Here is a 23,327-nt window from a genome sequence, read left to right as displayed (position 1 = left end):
CGAATTTCGAGCTTATTTTTAATTTTAGGTGAAAATGTTACTAAACATTAATTGTAGAGATTCTCATGCTCAATCTTCTCCAATCGAAATGTTTTGTTTAAATTGTATCTGAAGCCTGATAATTGAGAATCTAAAATCAAACTTTGCATAGATGGGGCGGAGCTCCTGAAATTTTTACAGATATGGGACTTGTGTCAGTTGATAGAGCTTAGCAATGACTTAGGTATAAATTCAATCGAAATCGTTGGAGCCGTTTTCGAGAAAATCGCGAAAACCCCTGTTTTTGACAACATTTTCTCCATTTTAGCCGCCACCTTGAATTGCATTTGATTCGTGTCGGTTCCTTATATTGTAGGAACCTTGAGTTCCAAATTTCAAGTCATTCCGTTAATTGGGAGATGAGATATCGTGTACACAGACGCACATACACACACACACACAGACCAATACCCAAAAACAACTTTTTTGGATTCAGGGGACCTTGAAACGTATAGAAATTGGGGTACCTTAATTTTTTTCGGAAAGCAATATTTTCCTTACCTATGGTAATAGGGCAAGGAAAGTAAAATGGTGTAGCTATTATTATCGATAATAGTCCTACGTCAAAATATCAAATCACACATCTGTTAGAAACCAAAAATTTTCTGTTTAATTGACCAAGCGAAGTGAGGTCTGTAGCTGCGTACACATATTCGTGCTTCCAACCCTCACCGAGCACGCTCCTCCCTCGTACCGCCCTCGTACCACCATCGAACTACAGTCGCACCGCCCTCGCACCCATCATGAACGTTACGGAAGATGTTAGATCTTCTCGCGTTCCCCGGTCGAAGACCGGATCATCAATCGCTCTGCTGGAGTGACGTTCGGTTGCCGAGCAGAGCGACAGTCTGTACGCACCTTAAGATTCAAGTCGACGGTTTGGCATTTCTCTTAATGTTTAAATGTTTTTATGTTGCGCATTTACGGCGAAACGCTGTAATAGATTTTCATGAAATTTGACAGGTATGTTCCTTTTTTAATTGCGCGTCGACGTATATACAAGGTTTTTGGAAATTTTGCATTTCAAGGATAATATAAAAGGAAAAAGAAGCCTCCTTCATACGCGAATATTAGAGTAAAAATCAGACTATAGAATAATTCATCATAAATCAACTGACGAGTGTGGAGAAGCCAGTCTATTGCTGTATTTCCATAAGGTCTATAGTTTCAATCAGGTACTTGTGGATGAGAATACTGCGTGAGGTCTACTGTTCACAGAACTACTAGTAGTGAATGATTTAATAGAATCTACAGTTGCCAACAGTTTGCAATAATTGGATAATCACATTTTCTCGAGTTTCGTGCTTATTTTAAATTTTAGGTGAAAATGTTACAAGACATTAAATGTAGAGATTTTCATGCTCAATCTTCTCCACTCGAAATGTTTTGTTTAAATTGTATCTGAAGCCTGATAATTGAGAATCTAAAATCGAACTTTGCATAGACTCCTAAAATTTTTACAGATATGGGAACTGTGGCAGTTGATAGAGCTTATCAATGACTATTTCAGGTATGAATTTTATCAAAATCGTTGAAGCCGTTTTCGAGAAAATCGCTAAAAACCCTGTTTTTGTCAACATTTTCTCCATTTTAGCCGCCACCTTGAATTGCATTTGATTCGTGTCGTATTGTAAGGACCTTGAGTTCCAAATTTCAAGTCATTCCGTTAATAGGGAGATGAGATATCGTGTACACAGACGCAGAGACACTCATACACACACACACACACATACAGATCAATACCCAAAAACAACTTTTTTGGACTCAGGGGACCTTTAAACGTATAGAAATTTAGAAATTGGGGTACCTTAATTATTCTCGGAAAGCAATACTTTCCTTACCTATGGTAATTAATAGGGCAAGGAAAGTAAAAATCAGACTATAGAATTATTCATCATAAATCAGCTGACAAGTGATTACACAGATGTGTGGAGAAGCCAGTCTATTGCTGCATTTCCATAAGGTCTATAGTTTCAATCAGGTACTTGTGGATGAGAATACTGCGTGAGGTCTACTGTTCACATAACTACTAGTATAGTATAGTTGACCGAGCGAAGTGAGGTCTAAGATTCAAGTCGACGGTTTGGCATTTCTCTTAATGTTTAAATGTTTTTATGTTGCGCATTTACGGCGAAACGCTGTAATAGATTTTCATGAAATTTGACAGGTATGTTCCTTTTTTAATTGCGCGTCGACGTATATACAAGGTTTTTGGAAATTTTGCATTTCAAGGATAATATAAAAGGAAAAAGAAGCCTCCTTCATACGCGAATATTAGAGTAAAAATCAGACTATAGAATAATTCATCATAAATCAACTGACGAGTGATTACACAGATGTGTGGAGAAGCCAGTCTATTGCTGTATTTCCATAAGGTCTATAGTTTCAATAAAGTACTTGGGGATGAAAATACTGCGTGAGGTCTACTGTTCACAGAACTACTAGTAGTCAACTGTCTACTAACGTTGATGGAAAGATAAATTTTCAAGATTTTCGATGTTTTTGAACGGGTAGTATTATAGTCCACTAGACAGCTGATTTATGATGCATAATTCTATAGTCTGATTTTTACGGTAATATTGGCGTATGAAGGAGGCTCTTTTTTCCTTTTATATTATCCTTGAAATGCAAATTTCCAAAAACCTTGTATATACGTCGACGCGCAATTTAAAAAGGAACATACCTGTCAAATTTCATGGAAATCTATTACCGCGTTTCGCCGTAAATGCGCAACATAAAAACATATAAACATTCAAACATAAAGAGAAATGCCAAACCGTCGACTTGATCTTAGACCTCACTTCGTTCGGTCAATTATAACACAACACTTGTTAGGTCAACCTCTATCCATAGCCCGAATATATCAACCAAATCTGGGGGATTTGCATTTTTCATGAAATCCATAAATAAAACATCATGGTTTTTTGCAAAAATGTTCAGTTATCATCGTACAATGGGTGCTACATTCGATATTTTCAATATCGATGATAATTTTTTATGAATCATAATTTATTTTGTGATAAATGTCAAGAGCCCAACAAAGAAAGAAAGCTAAACCAGATACGGATCTGTCCCCACATTGTTTTTTCCAATCCACCATTTTTCTACGATCTGGCCCCTGTTTCATAAAAACTTAGATGTCCTGTAATACAGGAACAGCTGATTTTATCGGCTATATTGAGCATGTATTTGGAATAATGGTGATTCTCCTGTATTACAGGACTTGTAACTTTTATGAAACAGGCCCCTGGTTCAAATGACAAACAACAAGGATATAAAAACACAACTACTAAAATTTACAAAGTTTATTGCAGAATAAATATAGTTTACAAAATTTTGAGTATTTTTCAAAATTTAAATTTTTTTGAAGGGGACAAGTAGAAATTTCTATAAAATTGAAGAACAATCAGCATATCATGGTATAGTAGTGGGATTGCCTTCTCATAAGACAATGATTAATATATTATATACGTCTTTACATTGATCAATTAAAATTATAGATAAAAGAACATGCACAATCAGTCAACATAGTTGTGATGTACAAATAAACTTTTCTGTAAATATCTATTTCAATTTGACAGTCATATCCAATTATGTATCACACCATAGCCACCTCTAATACAAGGCCACGGCCTACGATATTGCAACGTCGCAGTGTAGGCCTAGAATCTAATACATGATTGGTGAAAAAGATTTAAAAAAATACCAGCTGATCTTTTTCACCAATCATGTATTACATTCTAGGCCTACACAGCGACGTTGCAATATCGTAGGCCGCGGCGTTGTATTAGAGGTGGCTATAGTATCACATATTGAAATCAATATCATGTGTGTATAGATAACAATAATTATTTAATTAATAAATATAAACTTGTAAATAATTTATAATGAGTACATTCATTTTCGTACTCCTACTATAAGCCTGATCGTTCCATAGGCCTTATGGACGACACGATATAACAAAATTGTTTGGAAACTTTAATAATTTGATAAAATCGTCAAAGTTACCGGAAGTTATTAATTATATAAAAGTTTTAACAACACCTCCTAAATAATTCAATTATTGATTACGATTGATAAAAAAATATGATCCATCATTTTTTCTAATTCATTATAATATTATTAAGGCATATAGTAACATAAATTGATAATCACATAAACTAATAATATGAATGAATAAATTTAGAGTAATAAAATGAATAAATTATCAATATCTCGTTAAAATATCATTGAAGGTTGATATAATTATTAGTTCCAGACAATTCGAACTGGAGTTTTTAAAACATAACCTATGTTCTCAAAACATCAACAAAAATAACTACTGTAGTTCGAATAATTGAAGACTGCAATTATTGAAATAAATTATATTTGTATTCTTAAAATAAATTATGTATCAAAGGGTTAGAAAAATATTCCTAATTTGAAGACTTATAAAATATATGTTCTTGAAACATATTATCAACAATAATTTATTCGTATAATTGAAAATTATTTGACTATTAAAATTTCATAATGTAAGTAATAAAGCTCCAACATTCTTTCTCTAAAATAATATGTTGTCCATATTAACATATCAACATAATGTTCATATTAACATATCAACAAATGTCCATATTAACATATCAACATAAAACAGAATACTAACTAAATAATAGTCTCAGGGTGGAAATTCTATTCAATTTCAACAGTTTTTTCACTAGAATATTATAATTTCCAAAGTACAATAAACAAATTAATTTCTCCAAATGATTAGGAATATTAGACAACTGAATAATGGAAATAATATGTAATTTCAACATAATTTTTGCAAACATTATATGTCCTCAAAACATACAATCAACAGAAAATTACACTAGAATACTAGTTTCATCAAATTATATTAATTTTTAACAATTTTTTTCACTAAAATATTAATTCTCTCAACTACAATCAACAAAAATAAATTGTTGAATTAATTGGGAAGTTATTGGACAACTAAATCATGATAAGAATATCAACATTTTTTACTAAAATAAGTTAAAAAAAATGGGAAATTATTATTCAACTGAATCATAAGAATATCAACATTTTTTACTAAAATATGTTCTCTGAAACATACCAACTATCAAGTCAACAAAATCTAGAAACGTCTAATTTAAATTCAAGAGAACGATGAACAAAAGTGTAACATAATTTGTAACTACCTATTTGATATTGCTTTCAATAACCGAAGGTCAGGATGGAACAGACTTGAAAAAATTAATTATGTCTAGAATTTTCTTTACTTTCGCGTTCGTTTTCTCTTCTCCAGCAGTCAACTTTTTTATGTTTTCCGTTTGATTCTGCAAACAAAAATTTAAAGAAAATTAGTAAAAACAACATATAAATTTGATTTGAATTCAATTAAAACTGAATTAGAAATATAGTGGTATTGACAACGTCAGTGCATTTTCCTTTCATCAAGGAGAAATACTATAAAATCTCCTCACATACAATCAAAATATATAATTGAAGAAAAGATACATTTGAAGATTAAGATGTTGATGTTGTCATATTTGTTCAAAATTAGTTCATATTACAGAACCAGGTTTCAATTTTACTAAATTTTGAACAAGTATAGTGCTATTAACAATATCTACGTCTTATTCTTTCAATTATGGAAAAATACCTCAGAATCTTCTCAAATTATTTATTTATCTATTAGGTTAGCACAAACAATACAAAGATCGGAAAACAAAAAACAGGCTATTGCCCAAAACTTCTTCAAATTCCTAATTTAGTTCCAATTTGTCCAAATATTATACATTGGCTATGTCCATTTCAATTTCTATGCCAAATCACAATCTGAAAATCTAAATTAGAATAAAACAAACTATTTTAAATTTGGATAAATTGATAGAACTTTTGTAAAAACATGAAACTAACTTATAAACATTATATAACGCGTAATCCTAAAGGTGCGTACAGACTTTCACTCTGCTCCGCAACCGAACGTCACTCCAGCAGAGCGATTGATGATCGACCGGCGAGCAAGAGTGGTTCGACCGGGGAACGCGAGAAGATCTAACATCTTCCGTAACGTTCATGATGGGTGCGTGGGCGGAGCGACTGTGGTAAGAGGGCAGTACGAGGGTGGTACGAGGGAGGAGCGTGCTCGGTGCGGGTTGGAAGCGCGAATATTTGTACGCAGCTTTAGAATATACCACATACATGAAAAATACATTTGACGACAATGTAACAAACTCAACCTTTTGGTAGCTTTTGCTAATTGATACGTCAACTTAGGACCATATCCACCATCTGAGTTTAATGCTAGTTTAAGAATATATGGAAAAGTGGTCGCATTCATTATGCTGCCTCCACACTCTCGCCAAGTGCGTACAAATGACGACGAGCGAGAGAGTGTGGATGGCTGCTTTGCCAGTGCTCGCCTTCATTTGCCTTCAATCCGATTTTCCAAGCATCCACAAATGTTTACCAGCTTGGCCAGCGACTTGGCAAGCCACTTGGTGATAGTGTGGACTAGACATTATAATTTGATAGTTTCCGAGTTCAAACCAACCGCTAATCAAGCTGAGATACTGTATACCACCCCTTTTAACAGTAGTAGTATATTCAGAAACTAACAGTCAAAATAAATAACGCAGGTTACAAATGGTGTACAAGTGAATAACACTTTGCGAGACATGAGATAAAATTGTAAAAGAAAAATTCTAAATTTTTACAAGCATGCATTGCTACACACACCACTGAACCAAATTATCTAATTCTAATTTTCTACTGATAAAAACATGCTTATTAACGAGTGAAAATGAAGAAACCCAGAAATAGACTTGGAAGATTATATTAAAAACATTTATAGAAAGCTCTATACATATTTCTAATAATTTACAGACACTTTCAAAGTTCACACAGACTTTTCTAAATAAAGTTTAACACACTATCAAAAGCCAACAGTTGGAAACAAGTAGCAGCTAAGAACTAAATAAATACCATGAACTTTACTATGAATTAAACAAGTTCAGACTTGGACTTTGAAAAAATCCATATTGAACAAACTTACTACCCGTAAAATAAATAAACCTGGTTTTCACTAGTGGAGTTAGTGGTTGAGTAACTGGCATACTAACATCAAAATCATTTATTTGCCAATTATAAAGATAGCAATAATGAATATAGCAAATACTTCATACTTATACAGAATAAAAATAAAATGTTAACTTAAAATTTAATATATTGGCGTTGCCAGCAAAACCTAAGTTTGTGTGCTAGCAACGAGTACCAAAAGATTTAATTTTAATTTAACTCTACACTACTTACTTGGTCGAGTAACTGTTTTCATTAAAATTGAGAATAGTAGGTAAAGAATGTTGTCTAGTGAACAGAATCATAGAGAAACAATAGCGTAAGTAGATATCCCATGGTATAGGGCGTTTATGTCGCAACTTTTACTGTTATCTCAAGCTGATAGTCCACGTAGTTCTTTCCCGTGAAGCTTTATGACGCTGGTAGTCTCTCATATGTGCCGTTCATACACTCTTACCCGGTTAAAACAGTAAAAATCGACAGTAATCGGCTTGAGATAACAGTAAAAGTTGCGACATAAACGCCCTATACCATGGGATATCTAAATATGCTATTGTTTCTCTATGACAGAACTCACCTTCAAAACTACTCTATACTCTACTCTACACTACTAGCTCGAGACTGTTTTCATTAGCATAGTAGTGGTAGAGTAGAGTGAGAAGCGGTGGTGGGGGAAGGCAAGTGATATCTCACGGTGCTATCCCACTCTACTCCACTAAAAACTTGTACTCTACCACCTCTAATACAAGGCCCCGGCCTACGATATTGCAACGTCGCAGTGTAGGCCTAGAGTCTAATGCATGATTGGTGAAAAAGATCAGCTGGTAACTCGAAACTGCGCAGAAATGCTCCACATGCAACATTTGCTGTATTTTTCTGCCGTTTAAGGCTGCAATCATACTGATTCGTTGAATTTTTTACCAGATTTTAGAGCATAAAACCGCTGTCCCTTCTTGCAATATCCATAACTCAGTGCGGTTATCAGAAGCACCTTCTCATGGGAAACCTGCTATTGTATATGATCTTAAGTGTCCTTTATAGCTTCAACAAGCTAGTTAGCTCCATATCTCAAAGAACTGGAGCTAAGGGCTCAGATGCATTAAATTTCTTACTTGCAGCATTGACTCTCCAAGACAAAATTTTAGGATTAACAAAGCGATTAGACTAAATAAATCAAGGATGCATTAGAATCTAGATGCTGGAATCTAGAAGAGAAGATGGATCCTAAACTGGAATGACAACTTATTGATCAAATATAAAATTGATCAAAGATAAATTGATCAAAGATTTTTTTCTTTTGGTTATTTTTTTAATCTTATACCTTGGAAGTGGTATCTATTTTTCCTTTATTGGAATTGATATTCCACTTCGCCAAGTTTCACCGATAAATTGCCCTGGAGTCTTGCAGGAAGAGAACAAAGCCAAGAACACTTGATTTATATATGAGCATGAACAGGGATATACTTTATATAATGTTCTTGAGTCTTACATCAGAAAAAAGTCAATGAACAATGGCTACTTTGAGGTAGCCATTGAAATACTCCAGAATTTGTGGAGTATTATACGTCTTAAAAAGTGGCTGCTAGTGGAGAATGTTACCAAAATGGCGGAATTGTTAAGACTATTTTAAGAAGTGGAGTGAATTAATCATATTATTCTCAAATACAAAATTGTGATTTTGAGAAATGGAAGGATTGTGCATGCCCTCAACTAAAAAATGAAAAATCTATAAAGTATCTGGGCATCATGGTTGATTGTAACCTTAAGTGGGAGCCTCATATAGAATATATTTGTAAACGCTTAAAATTTATTTCCTTTATCTTTTATAAAGTCCGTAAAATATTAGACATTAAATTACTTAGGGTCCTTTACTTTGCCTATGTTCAATCGGTGCTGCAATATGGGTTAGTGGTATGGGGAGGAGCGTATGATGTTTTCATGAATAAAATTTTTACATTTCAAAAAATGATAATAAAAACAATTCTTAATAAGCCAAGGGCTTTTTCTAGTAGTGAAACATTTGCTGAATTTAAAGTGATGACAGTACGTCAAATTTATATAAAGAAACTTCTCTATTATGCATGGATGAGGAAGGATGAATTTACAGTGAATAATAACGTTTCTATGTATAACCTGAGAGTTACATCTCATAACATTTATAATATCAACTATTCAGATTTGACAATAGTGCGAAGACAATTGGGGTATCTTAGCTCAAAAATAATAAATATCATGCCAAATGCATTGTCAGAATATCTTTCTAATAGGGGCAGACAGAGGATGGAACAGATAAATAAGTGGGTGATACAAAAATTTTTCTTCGACATCAGTCAAATATTATAATTACTAGTAATTTATTGTTAACTTCGATTTTTGTAGCTTTGATTATTAGTAAATAAATTTTTATATTGTCTAAACAGCTGATACTCTCACTCAGCGGTCAGGGTTTTGCCCTTGCTGGGTGGTGCCATGTAATTTTAATTTATTTGTAAAATAGCATAATATTATAATCTAGAATATTTCTGTTGTAAGTTTTTTATTTTGAATTTGTTTTTATAGGCAATAAAGATGTTGAAAAAAAAATTCTGAAAATAGAGTTTACAAATGTGGATTTTAATTCATTCATCACTAAGTTTTTGAAATCTTTATCACCAATCATGTATTAGATTCTAGGCCTACACTGCGACGTTGCAATATCGTAGGCCGGAGCCTTGTATTAGAGGTGGCTATGACTCTACTCTACCATGAACGTTTTCATTGGGAGAGTTTACAAGATAACTAGTACTTGCCCAGGAAACTCTACCGCTAACTCTACTAATGGGAACCAGGCCAAGTGTGATCCATATGTTGCGTGACCTATCGAAAATACTTGTAATCAGAGCATAATAATACTTTTCTACACACACTAACGTGCCTAAAATTAAATAGATGAAAAATATAAAAAAATAAGTGGAAAAGTAAAAAAGGAAATTAATAAATGAGTACGATTAATGGATAAGAAATTTAATTTAATACAATTTTTAAAAATCTTTTTCACCAATCATGTATTAGATTCTAGGCCTACACTGCGAATTTAAAGAAATAAATTTAAAGAAAATAACGAATAGTGAGTTGTGTTTTTCTGGCTCTAAATTTTGTAAAATTACTCAAAAATGTTCCAATCAATGGTGATTTGATTGTGATATTTTTGGTTTTTTTTTTTATTCTGTTTTCAACCGTCAAAATTTAAAATCTTAGTTTTCGTTGTTTTTTGAGTGAAAATATACTAAATTTTAGTAAAGTAAAATCATAACCCTATTTTGGACTTTTAAAGTGTTATGTAAATTTGGGAAAGAAATAGTACAAGGATTATCCTTAGTTTTTCTCTCCCAATCAGTGCTTCTCTATAAAAAATATAAATAAATAAAATAAAAATTTACTCTACTAATCTAGAAGTGAGAATAACTATGCAAAAACGAACAGCAACCAAAATCAAACGAGTGAATCAAGTGAGTAAATAAATTGTATGATAAAGAGAGATAATATGAGGCCGAGATAGGACTAACCACAAGAGCAGCGCTTAGTTCTGTCGCTTTCTTTTTCAGTCCGGCCAATTCGTGTTTCAAACTGTCGTTTCGTGCTTCTAACGTTTTCTTAACCTTCAACCGTTCTGTAACACAATGCCACACAATGCCAGCCCATGTTAACAACTTCTAAACTACACATTTAGAGAGATTCACATTTTAAAGTTAGTCGAAATGATAGGGACTCGCTTAGTTTTCAACCGGCTTCTATAGAAGATAGTTGATTCAAGTTATCCCGGTATATTATTCTATTTGAGAGCCTGTTCACATGACAGCGATTTTACGTTCGGTTGTCGCGCGGTTGAAAAACCAAGCCAGGTATAGGGAAACACATGGTGCCGTACACATGCATCGCTCGGTTTTAGTAGTCGCCGGCGAATTGCGGCGGTTGTAGTCTCGGACTACAGAGTTGTCGCTCGGTTGCCGGGCGGCTCGATATACTAGAGCAGGCATGAGAGCGTACACATGTCTTCAGTCAACCGAGCGGTTTCGATCAGAACAGTAATATATGTTCAAGAGTAATATAGTGATTAAGTACATAGATTAAGATATTAAGATTGAGTACATAGATGTTGTACCTAGTAATTATTTATCATAACCGAGCGCAAACCGCTCATGAATCGCTGTCATGTGTACGAGGCTGGCAAACCGAGCGATTTGCCAATCGAGCGACAACCGAGCGTAAATCGCTGTCATGTGAACAAGCTCTTAGGGCCGGTTTCCGAGCTCGGGATTCATCTAGTTCTAGACTTCAAACAGCTGGAGTCAGAAAATTGGTTTTCCGAAACGGGGCATAGTCGTATCCCACGTTTAAATTAAATTTCGAGGAACTAGAAAATTGAACACAAAATAAAATAAAGAGAAAATAGTGTAAAGTTTCAGCTATTTTAAATTATTTAGGAATGTTTAATTTCGTCAAGGAGAAACGTTTCCAATTATAGAAATGAAAAAAATTAAGATTATAATAAAAACTACGACTACGTCCCGTTTCGGAAAGACAATTTTCTGACTCCAGCTGTTTTTAAGGCTGTGCAAAGGCTAAAAATTAACTTTCTACTCGTGATATTTTTCAAAAATTTTCGATTTGTATATCATCAAGCTATTAAAATGAAAAAGTTTTCCCAGAATTTTTTTTTTCTGATCATTACTTTTTGAGATATGAGCGCCTGAAGTTTGAATTTTTGGGACAGAACATTTCAAATTCGGTAAGAGATAAATCCATGAGATTTAGAGGATTTTTCATGGTATTGTTGATCTAGTAAAATATTTTTTTTCTAAAAATTGAAAACTTGAAAAACTTATTCAATTTACTAAAAATAACTCAACTAAAAGTTATTTTTGGTTATTTTAGTAAATTGAATAACTTTCTCAAAAATTGATTTTTTCAGAAAATTTTTGTTTTACTAGATCAACAATATCACACAGAATCTATCCTCTAAATCTCATGGATTCATCTCTTATCGAATTTGAAATGTTTTGTCCCAAAAATTAATACTTTAGGCGTTCATATCTCAAAAAGTAATGATCGGAAAAATGTTTTCCTGAGAAAACTTTTTAATTTTGATAGCTTGATGATATACAAATCGAAAAACTTTACCAGTAGAATAGTTATTTGTGAAACTAGTGCGCAAAGTGACAGTTTGCTGCACCGAAAGAAACGTTTATGCATGAGCCGTTGGCGAGGGCGGAATGGTTTCTTGAGTGCAGCAGAGGAACTTTGCTCACGTATTTCACATTAAATTTTCCCTACAGTTATCATTGAATATGAGAAGTGGTTGATTATGGGTAAAATGATGGTTGAAATCCATCAAATGCTTGTCTGTATAATTTTGTTATTAATAACAACTTAAATTTATTTTAAACTTGATAATCCAATTGAAAATTATTAATTGATAATTTATTCAAATTGAAATTAAATCAATCCAATAGTTTGAAAATTTGAATAATTTTGAGTAAATCTTAAATCCTAAATAATTTTTCAACCAATCATTTATGAATGAAAAAAATATTATTTGAAATAATGAATAATTAATAATATTCAAATGTATAATTTAATGAGTTCTCATTTTTATTTATTTGACATCAGAAAAATATAGATAGAACAAATTCCCATTCAAATACACGCCAACAATGTCACAGCAGCTAATTGGGATGGCTGCAAGATAATACGCAAAGTATTAAGAGTACGCAAAGTAATACTTTGCGCACTAGAGCGGAAAAGTGATTCTTTGCGTTCTGTAATCAGTGCAGGAATGGTCACTTTTCTAGGTAACTGTAAGAAAAGTTAATTTTTAGCCTTAGCACAGCCTTAAGATATTACGGTATATTATTCAGACTTTTTAATATCATCTAAATTTGAAAAGGAAGTAGTACAAGGTATCCTTAGTTTTCATCTCTCGATCTATGATTTTTTTTAATAAATGAATATATTTATTTATTATATTTGTTTACTTTATTAGTGTCAAGTTTCCTTTGTCATTGCCTTCTATAGTAGATAGATGTGATTGAAGTTATCCCGGAACATGTGGGTCGTGGGTTCTAGTCCCGCAGATTGCATGGACGTTTGATATTTGATCATCACATCAATTCTTCAACGCCCTTCCCATTACTCACATAGGCAAAAAGGTTGGGTGAGCATCAACCGCAATAAAAAAGTGTAATATTGTTGATTCTTGTTAAATTCTATCTCAAATAATAAATATATATAAATATAAATATTTTTATTAAATCCACCAAGAAAATACAGGATGACACAAAATAACGGGAACTTTTAAAAACGCCATAAAACATTAGTGGGAAGGGCAAAAATGATTTTATTCAAACGAATGTAAAGTTCAAGACTTGCCATTTGAGAATTACTAATAACATCTATCACTTTTTGACAATTACTTCTTCAAGATGGCTTCCTCCTGAACGAATACACTCTTGAAATCTGTGTTGACGATTCCTCATTGATCGCTGCAACATCTGCGTTTCCTGGTCCCATGATCTGTCCACCTGCGATTTTCTGTTTGTGGAGCTATCTCAATCAACGTTTTCACAACTTGACCAATAACTGTGAATGAATCATAACAGACAATTCAAAATGAATTTAACAATATCCCAGCTGAAATGTTGCAGCAATCGTTCAGGAATCTCAACACAGATTTCAAGAGTGTATTCGTGCAGGAGGAAGCCATCTTGAAGAAGTAATTGTCAAAAAGTGATAGATGTTATTAACAATTATCAAATGGAAAATCTTGAACTTTACATTTGTTTAAATAAAAACATTTTTGCCCTTCCCACTAATGTTTTATGGCGTTTTTAAAAGTTCCCGTTATTCTGTGTCACCCTGTATATCTTTTCATGATTCAATCATACATTTTAATAATATTCAGGTTATGATAATAATGATTAAGTTATTGTAATAGTAATGCTTTATTAAAGGAAATTTGAATTCGGAATACTTTAGTAGTTCACCATATTTCTAAATTGACAACAAACAATTTAACAACAGTATGGAGTTAGTAAAGGATAGATCTATCTGCTTTGTCTAATAACAGACAAGGATAACAAACCAATTTTAATCTGATGCTGACTTTATAATGTGAATCTCACTATAGGTTAAGAAGATAAATAAGTTATAATGGTAACCCAAAAAATGTGATCCCATCACCACCTTAAAATTACAAAACTACCAACTAAAATTTTATTAAACAATCATGGGAAAATACAATAATTTCATTTACTATAGACGGGGAAAGAATTTTATTTACTATATAGGCTTATAGACGGGGAAAGTAGAGAAGGCAAGTAACTGGCAGCTAGTGATTCTCTCCACTGATTTCCATTTAGGACGAGACCATATAAGGCGTTTTCAAACGAGTCAGCAGACCAGGAGGCTCTCCGATAGGTTGATTGGATTGGCGTTCGAGAATCAGCTGATAATCAGCCAATCGGAGAAATTCCTGCCCTGTATGAAAAAGCCTGAAAAACGCGTAATATGGTCTCGCCCTAGAAAGCTGTTTCATTAATGAAAATTGATGGAAAGTGACGTAATTGACATAATGTTTATATGTTGAGCATTTACGGCGAAACGCGGTAATAGATTCTCATGAATTTGACAGGTATGTTCCTTTTTAATTGCGCGTCGACGTATATACAAGGTATTTGGAAATTTTGCATTTCAAGGATATATAAATGGAAAAAGGAGCCTCCTTCATACGCCAATATGGTGAAAATCAGACTAGAATTATTCATCATAAATCAGCGGAGAAGCCAGTCTATTGCTGTATTTCCATAAGGTCTTCAGTTTCAATCAGGTACTTGTCGATGAGAATACTGCGTGAGGTCTACTGTTCAGAGAACTACTAGTAGAAGTCTGTCAGTAACTTGCTCTCTCTACTTTCCCCGTATATAAGCCGCTTAACATTCATAAAACCGTTTTTTCATTGAGTATCAGTCTAAAACTATCAAGTATTTTTTATTCATAACTTTGGATAGAAAAAAGAAAAGTAAAAATAACAAAAATATGAAGAAGCCTAGCAAGAAAAATATGAAGATGAGAAAGCGAGAAGAATAAGAAGATAAAGAAAGGAGAAGAATAAGGAGATGAAGTAAGAAGTCAAATATGAGAGTGGGAAAAACATTTAGTTAAATAAAAAGACTAAGAAATTGTCTAAAAACAGAAAAAAATTATTGAAAGTTAAAAAGACCGGTTTCGGTTGTCACACCATTGTCAATCTCTGATGAACTAATGTCTGATTAGTTTTATCAGAGATTGACAATGGTGTAACAACCGAAACCGGTCTTTTCAAATTTCAATAAAATCTGTAGTTTTTGACAATTTCTTAATCTTTTTATTTAATATGAATAATAACCACAATATCAACTTCTCAACTACACACAATGTGAAACATTTAGTTCCTCAATAGTTGAAAATGCACTTAAACATAGACACTCAAACTTAGACACTTTCACTATAAACACTCAGATAAAGAGACACTGATTCTACCAATTATGCATTTTTTATATTGACTACAACTAGCAGCCCTGGTTCACAAATAAAACTATAATATTTATAATATAATAAGGGAAAGAATCGACTTATACACGTACGAGATAGGAAATTCACGAATGACGCATCATCACGTCTGAACTACAGATCTGATTAACTTGAAATTTTGCATATAAATTCTTAATTTACCGAGGATGGTTATAGGCCTATTTTAATTCTTCAAGATTCCAGTATGTCAAGTTTTTAATTAGACCCTTGCGGAGCACGGGTTACCTGCTAGTCAGAAATAAAGTTGTAGAATATTGTGGCTATACTGGGATCACACTTTTTTGAGACACTCTGTATAATAAATTAACCATAATACATGAGCAGGTATGTCATGAAAAGAATAATGAATGTCGTATATTATATCAGTATCATGCTGAATGACTCAAGAAATAATGTGATTTACTGATTAAAATATAATACGTAGAAGCCGACATGCCAATATTGCAACATTTCATTTTAGTATTCTGTAAAAATTAGGCATAGTTAAAAGATGAGAACAGTTCTAATAAAATGGCACCACTCCATATATAGCTCATAACTTCAAGAAAGCCGCTTAAGGCTGTGCAGAGGCTAAAAATAAACTTTCTACTGGTGATATTTTTCAAAGTTTTTCGAGTTTATATCAAGCTATCAAAATGAAAAAGTTTTCACAAGAAAACATTTTTTTTCGATCATTACTTTTTGAGATATGAGCGCCTAAAGTCACTTTTTGTGTGGTTGAGAAGTTGATATTGTGGTAATTATTCATATTGAATGGAAAAGACTAAGAAATTGTCAAAAACCACAGATTTATTGATACTTACAAAGACCGGTTTCGGTTATTACACCATTGTCAATCTCTGATAAACTGATCATATTTGTTTATCAGAGATTGTAAAAGACTAAGAAATTGTCAAAAACCACAGATTTATTGATACTTAGAAAGACCGGTTTCGGTTATTACACCATTGTCAATCTCTGATAAACTGATCATAATTGTTTATCAGAGATTGACAATGGTGTAATAATCGAAACCGGTCTTTGTAAGTATCAATAAATCTGTGGTTTTTGACAATGTCTTAGTCTTTTTCATTCAACAGCGCCTAAAGTCTTAATTTTTGGGACAGAACATTTCAAATTCGGTGGGAGATAAATTCATGAGATTTAGAAGATAAATTCTTCATGGTATTGTTGATCTAGTAAGAAAAAATTCTTAAAATATCAATTATTGAGAAAGCTATTCAATTTACCAAAAATTACTTCAAGTTGAGTTGTTATTTTGGTAATTTAAATAACTTCCTCAAAAATTGATATTTCAAGAAAATTTTAGTTTTACTAGATCAACAGAACCATGAAGAATTTATCCTTCAAATCTTATGGATTTATCTCTTACCGAATTTGAAATGATCTGTCCCGAAAATTTAAACTTACCCGCTCATATCTCAAAAATTAATGATCGAGAAAAATTTTTTTTCCTGAGAAAACTTTTCCATTTTGAAAGCTTGATGATATACAAACCGTAAAACTTTGAAAAATATCACCAGTAGGAAGTTAATTCTTAGCCATTGCTTAGCCTTAATAATTTATTACATCATGAAAGCTTCAATCCAAAGAAATATTCCACATAAAAGAGTTTTTCCCTAAGTCTAAAGCACAGCTAAAAGAAGTTTACTTTTCATTGTATTAGGTGCTTAGTTTGAAACATCCCCACCTCAACCAATATGAATTTAAAATGTTAGTCAAGTTTTCAAGAAAGTTTGTGAAGAAGTGAAACTATTTTCTCAATATTGTATAAAATTTAAAGTGAAATTCACTCCAAACTATTGACAGCATTGCTTGTAAAAAACATCCTTGCTACCCATTTAACTAATACAGACAGTTTCAGGTGGACCTCACTGCAGACCTAGTTTACATAAGCAAAATCTAACTGTAGACCTAGTTTACATTACCACAGATCACTCGGATAAATTGCAAAACAGTTCCATATTGATAGGGAATTACCGACTTGAAAATTTTTTTTGTCTAAAACCTTCAATATAAAATTGAAAACTAAAATACAATCTAGAATATAAAACCTTTAATTGAATAAAAACACAAATCTGTTGTCAAATTCTAAACTGTTTTATTTAGTACACGACCAAGGTTTCGTGACCACACCGGTCACATTTTGTCAACTTGAAAATGTGACGGTTGTGGTCACGAAACCATGGTCATGTACTAAATAAAACAGTGTACAATTTAACAACATATGTGTGTTTTTATTCAATTATGGAACGGTTCTACAATATTGACAATGACTCAGTCGACTTTTTATAAAACCTTTATCATTGGAAAATGTTAGATATAAGCATCATAGACATCACAGACGTTCCAGAATGACATTTTTTGATAAAAAATGTATTGAACTCAAATATTATATTTTTGGCTCAATTCAATATTCAACTCTTAACCTAGCTCCGCAGTGCAGGCTGGTTGCTTGGCTGAATCGGACTAGGCGCTGAGACAGCAAATAATAGCAGCGTTGGTGAGAATGCGAGCGGCCGCAGTAACATCTTCCACCCAGCAATGGTCGGCGTAGTTCCGCCTGGTGGACAGACGACAGATCAAACCAGTCGGTTATTTGATCCCTCCATTCAGGCTCAGCCAAGCAGCCGAGACAATAGAACAATGGAGTGGCGGTCTTATTCGCGTTCATCAGCAGTTTTCTTTCTCACGATTATTTTGATTTTTGTGTGTCAATAATAACTCCAGTCACCAGTAAAAAGTTACCAGAAACGTGGTGTACTACCATATTAGTGACTTTTCATGATGATTTTTAATTATTTAAAAACATTGTTGACATTCTGAGCCTTTAGGCTAAACTTGGGGTCGCTGAGAACGAATCTGCAATCAGAATTTCTCTATCACGAAAAATAACGAAAAAAATACAGCTGTTGATCTTCCGGCAACCGTTAACAGTCATCCTGCAATGCGGCCGAAACACTTCCAAGCCAGACACCCATCTCGAATGACAACAACGCCAAGCTGTAAGAAACCATCCTGCACTGCGGCGCTAGGTTTAGGCTCAACTCACACTTACGCGACTCAGGTCGAGAAGAGACTCGATTCTAGTCGAAAGCATGTGTTTCCAAATGGTGACACTCACACCAGTCGATTCTAGTCTCCGCGACTGTCACCATTTGAAAACACACATGCTCTCGACTAGAGTCGAGTCTCTTCTCGACCTGAGTCGCGTAAGTGTGAGTTGAGCCTTCAGTCTACATGGATCCAGATAGAACCCGAACCACCTAAAAAAAATTTTGGAACATGAACAGCAGACACGATTCGCAACTTGCCCCACAGTCCTGTGTTAACACAAACAGGTTTCCCGGAAAATATTTCATTAAGCCAATTGAGAAAAGATAGCGTCAGCCTTAACATAAGTTAAATATCTATAGTAGTAGTACACAACCCTATTGTTATAGCATACAGCTGACTATGCATTGTCTTAATGATTTCTCAATTAATTAGTTTTAATCAGTTCTACTCAATCACTTGACGAGAGCACTCGGCTCCCGAAATAATTATTAATTTTTTGTAGTGTAATGTTAATAAAGTTTCAATTTTAAAGCTGTGCAAAGGCTAAAAATAAACTTATGTGGAATATTTCTTTGGATTGAAGCTGATGTAATAAATTATTAAGGTTAAGCAATGGCTAAGAATAAACTTCCTACTGGTGATATTTTTCAAAGTTTTTAGATTTGTATATCATCAAGCTATCAAAATGAAAAAGTTTTCTCAGGAAAACATTTTTTTCCAATCATTACTTTTTGAGATATGAGCGCCTGAAGTTTGAATTTTTGGGACAGAACATTTCAAATTCGGTAAGATATAAATCCATGAGATTCAGAGGATGGATTCTTCATGGTATTGTTCATCTGGTAAAACAAAAATTTTCTGAAAATATCAATTTTTGAAAAATGTTATTCAATTTTCCAAAAATAACCAAAAATTACTCAACTAAAAGTTATTTTTGGTTATTTTTAGTAAATTTAATAACTATCTTAAAAGTTGATAGGGCCTATTTTCAGAAAATTTTTGTTTTAATAGATCAACATTACCATGAAGAATCTATCCTCTAAATCTTATGAATTTATCTCTTACCGAATTTGAAATGTTCTGTCCCAAAAATTTAAACTTTAGGCGCTCATATCTCAAAAAGTAATGATCGAAAAAAAAATGTTTTCCTGAGAAAACTTTTTCATTTTGATAGCATAATAATTTACAAATCGAAAAACTTTGAAAAATATCACGAGTAGAAAGTTTATTTTTGCCTTTGCACAGGCTTAAGGGCCGGTTTCCGAGCTCGGGATTTGGCTAAGTTCTAGACTATAAACAGATGGAGTAAGAAAATTGGCTTTCCGAAACGGGGCGTAGTCGTAGTCATTGTCGAAGACACGTTTGAATTAAATTTCAAAAAACTAGAAAATTAAAAACAAAATAAAATGAAGAGAAAATAGTGTAAAGTTTCAGCTATTTTGAATCATTTAGAAATGTTTGATTTTGTCAAGGAAAAACGTTTCCAATTACAGAAATGATGAAAAATAGAGAAGTGTATTTAGCTGATATTAGCATTCAAAATTAGATTCTGATTTTTGAGGTTAGTTTTCGATCTGTTGTCGTCATAGCACTTGACACTGGCGACAGAGCATTTTTATGGCGAATGCCTCTGTATTGAATGGTCAAAATCACCGATTTAATAACATAACCTCATTTTTACCTTAAAACATACCTATCATTATCAGTTTTCTATTATGTAAATATTCTCTCTTATTAGAATTGAAATCAAACTAATTTTTTCTTTGTCTAATAATATTGGACCATGATCTCGTTTGTTAATATTTTTTCAGTTTCAAATTCACCGCTTCAATAACATAACCTTAATTATTTCGTGTCAGTTAAATTACAGTGTTGCCGGATTGTGAAACCGTTAAAATGTTGGTTAGTTAACCGGTAAACTTAATCGGGATTAAAAACTAACCGATCTTGGTGGAACAGAAATGAATCCGTAAAACTAACGCTGATTTGTTAATCGACGTTAATGTCCATATTTAACAGACGGATGTGCAACTGGCACTGAGTTTTTAAACATTGAAACTTTATTAACACTACAACTACAGAAAATACCGAATTAAAAATTTAGGGAGCCGAGTGCTCTCATCAAGTGATTGAGTAGAACTGACTAAATTTAATTAATTGAGACATAAAGAAGACAATCCATAGACAGCTATATGCTATAACAATAGGGTTTTGTACTACTACTACTATAGATATTTAACTGTAGACAAGAGATTATGCTAACTTTTCTCCAAAACCAATAATTGTCTACTGGGGGGGATTCCAAAATATGTTGTATACTGTATTTCATATTCGTGTATTATGTTTTTTGTGAAATAAATTTGAATTCGACTGACCAGCATATAGACTGCTCTCGCTAGACGGTACACGCTTGTAGTAACGTTGCAAGTGCCTAACCTCCTTGTCGCCCCCTGCATGCAGCGAGGGGCCCTTCTGGCTCCCCCGGGACGGAAAGGGCGTGCCCAGCTGCGACACCAGACACACGGGGCATCGCTTGTTGTTCTTGTCCAGGCAGAACCAGTGGAACGCCGTCGAGCAGATGTCGCAGATTGACAAAATACCTGCAAAATCAAATAAATCAATTTGATAAAAAATTAAAGCAACAGTTTTTAAAATTTTCATTCGATTGATAAAAGAGCAAGAAGCAAGTGAAAACGTATAAGGAACAAGTAGAAATACACCAAGGACAGACTTGAGCACCACGAACATGCGTATTCCACTTTTCATCAGCCGATTATATCTGTATTTGTACAGAAACAGTGAGCTACAGATACAAAGTGGAGCAGAGGAAACGCATGTTTTTTGAACCGCTAGTAGAATAGAATAGAATAGCTGCCTTTATTTTTACCTAGGTGGGTGGAGTTAGGGCGCAGCCGGCCCTCTCTTACACTCAACCCTCCAATACAACGCTAAATAATTACTAGATTAAACAAATCAAATTCAGAAAAAAAAACTACAAACATAAAAATGTTACAAACAAGGTAAATAAATATTATTGAAATACAAAATAATAATTAAAAAAAATAAAAAAAGAGAAAAAAAATAACAAAACCTATATTATATTAAGATATGAATAGAAATTGAAGAATAAAAACTGAAAAATAATACAATGTTACAAAAGAAGAAGTAGAAAAAATAGAAGAAGAAGAAGAAGAAGAAAAAGAAGAAGATGAGGAAGAAAGAGAAATAATAAATATTGAATTGTTTTGAGAAAGAAAAAAAGAAAGAAAAACTGGCCAATGAGCCATATGCTAGGTCCAGCCACCCACACCACCCCTGATCCACCTGAAAACAGCCGCGCCAAACCGACGAGGTTCCTCAATTATCCTCAGCTCAACAGGCAATGTGTTCCACAATCCACAAGCCGTCACAAGAAAGGACTTGTTGAACATGACTGTACTATAAATTGGGACAGCCATCAGATGGGAACCATGCCGGGTACCACCCCGACCAATGTCATTCAAGAAGTGAAAGTCTTCAGGTATGTTCCTTTTCTACGCAAACATTCCTGTAGTCTCTTCATCACATTGTCCATGCATGGTTTGACGTAACATTACAACTGGAATTTCTGGAATTGCTTCTCGAATCTTGGCTTACAATTCTACAACAACGGAAGAATTGAAAGCCAAGATCTGAGAAGCGATTTCAAATTCCAGTTGTAATGTTAAGTCCTTAGACCATTTATAGAGTAGACACGGCCAACTGTATATTCATACTAAAAGATCCGAGAAGCGATTTCAGAAATTCCAGTTGTAATGTTAAGTCCTTAGACCATTTATAGAGTAGACACGGCCAACTGTATATTCATACTAAAAGTCGTTGAAGCCAACATCTCTACTGCCAAATTCGCCCACGTTGACGTCACAACAGTTTGTTGTGTAAGTGTTTGTGGTGTTTAACTTACATTGTTGTTGAACAATGCATTGTTGTTAGCTTGGTTGTGACGTCAATATGGGCGGATTTGGCAGTAGATGTTGGCTACAGAGGCTAGACTTCCCAGCGTGTCTATTCTATAAATGGTCGAAGGTTAAGTCAAATCATGGACAATAGTCAATGGACAATGGACGTCAACCAATAAATTAATTTGAATTTGAATGTCTTACCCTTTTTCCTACACACAGTGCACACCACCTTGTCAGGCGATAGGGGCGGCGGTGTGGGTTCGGACGGGGGTACACCCCCCTCATCAACCGTCACAGGGCTACTGCATCCACTGCTAACCGACTCCGCTTCACGTTTCAGTGACGTCACGCTGGGGCACTCCTCCACGGGTGACGTCACACTGGGGCAGTCGTCGTCCACATCCATGTCTGCGTCTGGTTTCTGGTGGAAGGCCGTTAGCGGGATGGAGGCTGCAGAGGCGATCAATGCCGCCGCCCCCACCACTGGTCCTGCCACCTCCTTGTCGGCCGATTCGCGGGGGCGGTGACGCCGCTGTAACACATACAATAAATTATACGTACTCTGAATAAATCAAAATTAGAAATTAATTTCATAAATTAAGAAATCAATTTCATAAA

The 23,327-nt window shown here is 33.8% G+C and overlaps 1 protein-coding gene across 2 annotated transcripts in view; it reads right to left on the bottom strand.

Moving 5' to 3' along the window:
• Window positions 1-3,329: 3,329 nt before the first annotated feature.
• LOC111044583 overlaps window positions 3,330-23,327 on the bottom strand; it is a 35,577-nt gene continuing 15,579 nt past the window's right edge. The window contains exons 8-11 of one of the 2 annotated variants that reach the window (XM_039422652.1): window positions 22,911-23,241; window positions 21,144-21,368; window positions 10,650-10,753; window positions 3,330-5,360 (exon numbers count right to left, since the gene is read on the bottom strand). In XM_039422652.1, the coding sequence (XP_039278586.1) occupies window positions 5,253-5,360; window positions 10,650-10,753; window positions 21,144-21,368; window positions 22,911-23,241 (768 nt within the window). In that variant the 3' untranslated portion in view covers window positions 3,330-5,252. The remainder of the gene's footprint in view (window positions 5,361-10,649; window positions 10,754-21,143; window positions 21,369-22,910; window positions 23,242-23,327) is intronic. The other variant, XM_039422653.1, reaches the window with a different exon arrangement.

This window comes from Nilaparvata lugens, chromosome 3 (genome assembly GCF_014356525.2).
Source record: "Nilaparvata lugens isolate BPH chromosome 3, ASM1435652v1, whole genome shotgun sequence".
In the NCBI taxonomy this organism is placed as follows: Eukaryota; Metazoa; Arthropoda; class Insecta; order Hemiptera; family Delphacidae; genus Nilaparvata; species Nilaparvata lugens.
Note: the sequence above shows the minus strand (reverse complement) of the source record. Positions and strands in the feature narration are given on the sequence as shown.